This window comes from Phoxinus phoxinus, assembly GCF_949152265.1.
Source record: "Phoxinus phoxinus genome assembly, chromosome: 5".
NCBI lineage: Eukaryota > Metazoa > Chordata > Actinopteri > Cypriniformes > Leuciscidae > Phoxinus > Phoxinus phoxinus.
The window spans coordinates 29,283,387-29,291,519 of NC_136880.1; the positions used below are offsets into that span (position 1 = coordinate 29,283,387).

The 8,133-nt window shown below is 38.5% G+C and overlaps 1 protein-coding gene across 1 annotated transcript; it reads right to left on the reverse strand.

Moving 5' to 3' along the window:
* Positions 1 to 31: 31 nt before the first annotated feature.
* On the reverse strand, positions 32 to 6,800 carry abcf2a (ATP-binding cassette, sub-family F (GCN20), member 2a). Its single transcript, XM_079613288.1, has 15 exons — positions 6,617 to 6,800; positions 5,549 to 5,732; positions 4,775 to 4,987; positions 4,485 to 4,667; positions 3,931 to 4,102; positions 3,615 to 3,710; positions 3,014 to 3,116; positions 2,829 to 2,924; positions 2,624 to 2,743; positions 2,433 to 2,522; positions 2,231 to 2,341; positions 2,040 to 2,102; positions 1,778 to 1,906; positions 1,484 to 1,687; positions 32 to 1,363 (listed from the first exon to the last, which is right to left on the reverse strand). The coding sequence occupies exons 2-15, from the start codon at positions 5,691 to 5,693 to the stop codon at positions 1,247 to 1,249; spliced, it is 1,842 nt and encodes a 613-aa protein (XP_079469414.1). The 5' UTR covers positions 5,694 to 5,732; positions 6,617 to 6,800; the 3' UTR covers positions 32 to 1,246.
* Between the last annotated feature and the right edge of the window lie 1,333 nt (positions 6,801 to 8,133).

Here is an 8,133-nt window from a genome sequence, read left to right on the forward strand (position 1 = left end):
AGGAGACACATTTATCACACATATATTTTTTGATAGAATCAGAAAGAGGTTTATTGCCAAGTATGTTTGCATACTCAAGGAATTTGTTTTGGTGACAGAAGCATACAGTATAGGACAGAAGAAGCTTTCAGTACACAGAGACAACAACAACAGTATACAGATAGTAAAATAGAAAATAAAGATATGAATAAGATCCAAATATATAGACAATTTTTTAACATTACATTTAACCAAAATGTAAATTCCCAGAAAAGAAACAATGCCTCTTAGTATTTTTTTTTTTTTAAAGAATACATTGAATTATAATCTAGCACTAGAAAAAGGCTACTTAGTAGACATGTCACCATAGCAAAAACCTTTTTAACTAGTTAGAACCAGTAAAATGTCCTCATTAGTCAGTTGACATATTATTTCACTCTATTAGTGAGAGTCATAATTTCAATTTTTTAATCTCATAATTTCAATTTAGTAAATCATAATGTAGTAATTTCGACTTGATCTTTTTTTTCCCTTATGTGGCGGCCGGGAATGTGCTTCCATACGTCAGATCAATTTTTTTTTTATCTTGTAATTGACTTATGCTAAAAAAAAAATTATTATGTGGCAGGAATGGACTTCACATTTGGCCCTCACAAGCCTGTACACAAACATGTAAATTAATAGAGTAAAGATAAGAAAATAGGTGTGAATAATTTTTTTTACATTTCTTAATTGAATTTGATTGCAAAGCTACAGAGGCATATTTCAACTAGGTAGACGGAACCGTTGATTCTCTGCTCTTAGAAATCAAGGAAATAAATCTTGAGCAAATTGTACAAAGATAGAAACCAAAGAAAATGCACAAGCCAAATCAATTAATGTACGCTTTTTTAATTAGACATCTTTATGGCAAATACAGCTTTAAACAATATTTGATACAATAAAAAAAAACTCATGAAGACTCCTTGAAGTTTATTTTATCGTTCATATTACAGTCTTTGTCCTATAGACCTGCCCTCCACTAATAAAAAAAAAAAATGTAAGTGCACAACCATGGTTTTTAATAGGTTTTTCAAAAGTAAAGTCCAAATAGTGTGATGCATGTTAACACACAAAAAAGAAAACATGACTGAGTTCCCCTTGCAACCCCAGTAACGGACTCCAGTCTAACAAGCATGCTTGTATTTTTCCTGGAGAGCAAAAGTCTGGTTGGCAGAGATGTTGGAAGTTGGAACTGTCGTCTATGTGATGGGGGGCGCTCTATTGGCTATAAATCATGCATCTGTTTATCGATTTTTGATTTCAGATGTTCCTTGTAAGCCAGAATGTCCCTGGTCCATTTTGTGATGGTCTGCTTTTCACAAACCCAGATCTCCTGAGCCACCTGCAAGGAAGCAAAACAATATTACAATGTAATCAAATCAACGGCATTAGCTTGACAAAGAAAACATTAATGACATGTACAACAAGATGGGCAAAAACCTAACCAAAAGTTTCACATTACCTGCTGAATAAGCCTGAAGTCGTGGCTAACCAGCATCATTCCACCCTCAAACTCGTTGATCGCCTCAGCCAGAGCATCAATAGTTTCAATGTCAAGGTGATTGGTCGGCTCATCAAGAAAGAGCAAGTGTGGAGTCTGCCAGGCCAGCCAGGCAAAGCAGACACGACACTTCTGCCCATCAGACAGATTCCTAATGGGGCTCACCTAGTTTAATAAATAAATAAAAATGAAGTCTGGACTTCACAGATTAAAAATCAAAGCGAGTAAAAAAAAAAAAAAAAAAAAAAAACCTACCTGCTGTTTGCCAGTGAGTCCATAGCGGCCAATGATTTTCCTCATCTCTTCCTTCTCCTTAATCTCAGGGTAACACTTCATCATGTATTCCAGAGGAGAAAGGTCAAGCTCCAATTGCTCTGTTAGATGCTATAGAAGAAACCCCGCAAGTTAAATACTATTAGAAATCAGTCTGGTGCCACAGAACTAATTATGGCAGAATTTATTAATAAGTTACATCAACTATAATATAATAATGGCATGACAAATGGTCTGCACCGACCTGATGATATCGCCCAATTTTCACATGGGAGTTTTTTCTAATCATACCATCTGAAGGCAGGAGCTGAAAGAAGAGAGAATGCCTTACAAATGGGGAATAAACCACGATACTAAAGATTCCAAGCCACATAAAATGCATGCAACCCTTGGTATGATTTTAGGTTTATAGATTTAAGTTAAAATATTCCTTACCTCTCCAGCAAGGAGCTTCAGCAAAGTAGATTTGCCAGCCCCATTGGGCCCTACAAGGGCCACCCGTGTGTCCAAGTCAATTCCAAACTCCAGGTTATTATAAATATGCGGCTATATAAAACAAAGGAGACATGTGAGAACCTCAATCCAGAGAAGAAGTGTGTGTAAAACGTGTTTTTGAAGATTAGATGGTTCTGCTTACCGTATTATCCGAATACCTGAAGCTGACATTCTGAACCATAATGACAGGAGGGGGGATCTTCCCACAGGGAGGAAAATAAAATGACAGGGTCTGAAGGAAAAAGAGAAAAAAAAAAGAGAAGTAATTTCTACTACTGACTAAAAGCATTAAAAAGGTAAATTACATATCAAGACAGAAAGCTCTTTTCTCACCTTGTCATTCACAACACGCTCAGTAAGACCAGAGGCGACCATCTTCTGTAGCGTCTTCTCTTTACTCTGAGCTTGTCTGGCCAGCTTGGCAGATCCGTGACCAAACCGAGCAATGTAATTCTACGGATCAACAGGAAAACTATTTAAATAACCACAATCACAAGCTGAACAATATTTACAAAGGGTACATATAGAAATAGTTTACCTTCATGTGCGTTATCTGGTCCTGCTCCCAGTTAAACCGCTTCATCTGATTCTCCTCCAGTTCCTCTCTGGTCTTTATATACTGGTCATAATTACCCTTTACACAAGAGGATGAATGATAAAATAAATTGCACATTTGTAATTATAGGAAAACCGCTTTACAGGGAAAATAATTTGTCTCTTTACCGTGTAATATTTAAGCTTGCGCTGGTGCAGGTGAATAATGTTGGTACAAACGCCATTGAGGAAGTCCTGGGAATGGGATATTAAAACCAGAATTCTTTTAAACCTGTCAGGGGAAAAAGAAACACTTTATCATACAGCTCTCAGCATGGTGTTTGCAACACAATAACAGAACAATACATTTTGTAAAGTAACGGTTACACTTTATGTCAAGGTGTCCATTACAGTGCATTTAAACAGTTGGGTAAAGAGTTCTTAATTAACATGAATTTATTACAGAGTTAGGATTAGCTGCTTGTAATTATGCTTCATTTGTTATTACTACAGCAAGTAAATATAACGTGTAATAAGGACACAGTAAAATAAAGTGTTACCGTAACCTCTACAAAAACAAAACTGCATCTGGGTTGCGCTGACAGATCAGTTAAACGCTTCGGTCTAGTTTTTGTCAAAGCTCTATCCGTAACAAGAACAAACTGCTTGATGGAAGAGCTACAATTCGGCCTTTTGTTTACATCATGTCATCAGAAACAACCCATAGTAAAAAACTAAAAAAAAAAAAACTAAATGAAAACCAAAGACTTAAAAAAAAAGAAAGACTTACTGGCTGAGCTCTTCCTCCAGCCACACACATGCATCCAAGTCCAGGTGGTTTGTTGGCTCATCCAACAGCAACATGAAAGGCTTGAGGAACAGTGCCCTGAAGATAAAAAAACCCAACCACGAATGAACCAAGACTCCAAAGATAGTTGAAAGATATGCAAATGCGCTCATTGAAAGAGCTAAAGGGATCAGAAAATTCGCTTCGGACAGTTTTTGTCATTGCACAGTTAGCACAAAGCAACTGCGCTATCATTCGGCCTTTTATTACATCATTTCCCAGGAGTTTTGAACTTCGGAAAGAGATTCTGAAGACTCACCGAGCAAGAGCAACACGCATCCTCCAGCCACCGCTGAAGTCTTTGAGTTTCTTCTGCTGCATGGCCGCAGTGAAGCCCAGACCATGGAGGATCCGCGAGGCCCTCATCTCCGCTTTATCAGCATCCAGTTCCTCCAAACGCTCATACAGCTCCATCAGCTTCTCACATTCAGCTAAAATTTAACAAATTTAAAGTTAAATTAACAAACATTCAAATAAGCATAATAAACACACAAGTGTTCCTCAAGGAGATTCCTTAAACACAGTGCAGAATTAAGGAGTCCTCTCCAACCGAGATATTCAATATACCACGCCTAGGAAAGGAAGCTGTTACAAAAACAGTTCCTATGAAAACGTGGAAAAATTATTTGAAAAATGTTCACTATATATACTCATTACATATTTACCCTCATTGGTTCTCACACATCTTGGGATCAAACAATTGATGATGAATAAAGTTGATGGTTTTGAACAAGTAAATGCCAATTTTCATTTCCAGGCAAACTATTCCTTTCAAACTACTCCATGTGCTTTTGATCAGTTGTTGAAACTCACAGTCCTCATGAGCTAGTCGTTCAGCCTCTCTCTCCAGCTGGATCCTCGCCTCATCTACCTCCATCACACACTGCAGAGCGGTCTTCTCACTTGGTGCCATCTCACGGGTCAGGTGGTAGATATCTATGTGCTCTGGAATCGGCACCTCCCTGTGACCAATTGCTGACAGCAGCATTGATTTACCTACACAAAAGTTTAAATGCAAGTCAGTTATTTATGTAAATTGAGATCACTTCTAAAGCCACTAAGTGGAGATTTATTAGCCCAACATGAACAGATTCTACACTTACCAGTTCCATTGAGTCCGATAAGGCCATATCGACGGCCAGAGTTGAGCTCCAAACTAGTGTCACTGAGCAGCTCCTGTCCGTGAAAGGTGAGAGACAAGCTGCTGACGTGCACATCAGTGCTGTTGGGATGAGATGCCAACACTCCAGTGACTGCACGGGCCTCAGTTTTCTTCAGCTCAAACTCATCCAGCTCCTTCGTCAAACTGGCAACCCCTAAGATAAAAGAAAATAAATTATTCAAATGGATTTCAAGGAGGAAGATACATTTTTTTAGTTTTGAAACACTTGGTGGGGGAAACTCAGATTTACAAAAGTTTAAAGACATGTTACACTAACACGAATGTTCAGCATGAGAACTCGTTCCAATATTCCAATGCGATGTCAATTCACATCAGTGGGTAAAAACGTCAGAACAAAAATGCAAAGTCACCCTATTATCATAGGTTGCAATTATATAATAGCAGAAATATCATCGTAAAAGGTGTGGTCACATTAGGACTTTTTTTGGCAAAAGTTCATGGACTCAACTGGTGGAAAACTTTTCTCCCTCCCACAACGGCATGGATTCCTAATTAATAAAACAGGATTTTGCCTGCAAAAGTTGTCTCAACAACGGTTAATGTGAATGAATTAATCCAAGCATTAATAGTAGTTATCAAATACCCATTCTTTATGGTTTATCAAATAACAATTTCAGAGTACAGAGACGATTACACCAAATATTAATCTTGGTGTGAACAGGCCGTAGAACGGTCTTTTAATGGCCCCTCTTACCATTGAACTCGGCTGCTCCGTTCTGCTGGTCCTCAGGTTTTTCTTCATCACCATCCACTCCATCCTCTGGTTTCTTCGTACGTTGGCGAGCTTTGGCTGCTTCTTTTTTCTTTGCCGCCTTCTTTTTTGCTAAATCGGATGGCATTTTAGCTGCAGATCACAGGAACAGAGCACTTCTGAAAATCTGAGGGAGAGATACAAAAAGATTAGTTGGAGGTTAAGATGCTCTACTAGGACTGAAAAAAAAAAAAAAAAGTACACACTGTTCCCAAACGACTTCCGGTTCAATCGACACTCGATTAGTCACTTATGCATATTTTGTTTTAACAAAACTGCTCTTTTCTCATATTGTTAATACATTTTGTGTATTATATACAAAGTAGTATATCATAAACATGTATTCTCTGTAAGAAAAATAAAAAAGCCTTTTTTTTTACAAACCAAGCTTCAGGCAGCAGAGGGCAGTGGTTCGGCTCGGCTCACGTGGAGTACAGTCGGCCAGTACTTTTCCCTGACGCAGTCTAACGTTAGGCGTATAACGGCAATGATAAAGTGATACCGGCACAAAAAAGAGCCTATTACACGAACGAGATCGTGATGCGTTCGGAAAGCACAAATTACCGATTATATAGCGACATACCATCGCTGCTGCTCTCAAGAGGTAAAAATGTGTCGGTTAACTCTAAAGGCCCGACCAATGTGCCACTTCACCAACCATGCTAACTCTAGTGCTAGCCATAACGGTGTATCCCAGATCACGAGTAAATCGTATTCCCTGGACATAGAACTAGTTTATATTTTAAAAAATGCGATAACATCTATAATAGAGGCATCAACCGATAAACAATGTTAAACTGGTTGAGGGACGCACGCGACTCTCTTGTCCCCACGAGCTAGCCGGCGAGCTAACAGCCGGTAAAACTAGCCTGTTAATCCGAAAGATGTCCGGACAACCAAACTAAACGAGTAAATAAGGTATGAATTTTTTTGTAGACATCGATCTTCACAGAGATATATAACTATCACAAGTAAATAATGAACCTTTGTTGAATTAGGCCGTATTCTTACCTAGATCTATTCCTGACGAAGCGCTACTAGCAGCACCGGAGAAGCCGTCTCATCTCATGGCCCGCGCAGCGCTACGAGCGGTGTGAGGCGCGTGTCACCAATACCGGCACGGCAGCCAATCAGATGCCGATGCATAATAAATCTCCACCCACTTCTTTGCATAACAGCAAAGCCGCTCTCTGTTAGCAGTTTTCTTGTAGAATCACTCTTAATATCTGGGCCCAGTGGTGTAGTCTAGTTTTTTGTAGTGAGTATACTGTGACCCCCCCCCCCATGCCCCCCCGCCTAACCCGTCTCATCACCCCATAAGCACCACCACACTCACTAATGCATACAGTATGCAACAACATGTAATTGAGAGCATTATGAGACTAAGTGTTATCAACATGTCAATTTATTATAAGCAACACAAGACTTTAACAGCCAATGACATTTACAGCTGAGGAGACTGGACTGATTTTCTACATTTAGCCTTAGATGTTATATGAATATGGTCCCTGAAGCACAGGTTTTATCAGCTGACAATAAAAAAAATAAAAATGAAACATTATAGGCACAAATACAAATTTACTTTTAGAAATGGTGCTTTTGAAAGAAAATTGTGTTATTGTTTTGGCAAGTTTACTGTTTAAATTAAAACATGTATGAAAACTTGTTTGATATTCCTTTTAAAAATAAGTTTTAATAGATTTCATCATTATTATTATTTTACAGTACATTTTACTGTGCAATTTCTTTCATAATTTCTTTGAGTTTATACCGAACTTTTATTTTGACAGGTTGTCGTAAAGACATTACAGTTTCTGTGTGTGTATGATACGAATGAATGACGATAGTTTTATCAAATGAAATGGTGAAATTCTCATGAAGTGACTCTCATAGCAGTTCTGTGATGAAGTGCACATGTGTAGCTATATCATGTCCTCATAGCTACAGTGAAGCGCTGACACAAGCACGCGCTTGCTTCAGTGTGTGTGTGTGTGTGTAGTAAAGCACACATTGAGCGCTCATTCCCAGAGACGCGTTGAACAACTGCAGTCTCTTTGAGTTTTTAATATTCACGCGATTTGATCTGTGTCCATTGCAAACACAGACGTGGTGAATTTATGAATGAAAGTGTGAAAGTTCTGTCACAAAACGAAGTTGTTACGTATCCTCACGCTTTTTTAGTGGGTATACGGAAATACTTGGCATTTCCTAGTGGGTATACGGCGTATACCTGCGTATCACGTAGACTACACCACTGTCTGGGCCTGTCTTGTTTCCCGGTTGAGTCACACAAAATGACATACAATTAGTAATATGTTCAAATTGCAGTTAATGTGAATCATACAGACCTGACAATTGCAAGGTTATGCTATTTGCTCATGATTTATAGTTCATTTTTTCCTTAGAAGAAAAGATAATTCTGTCAGTAGCCTATTTACTCACTCTCATATTTCCCCCAATACTACATCTGTGGAGCAAAACTCATTCATACTCGTTTTATGAATTGGACCAACTTCTCAACTAAAAGA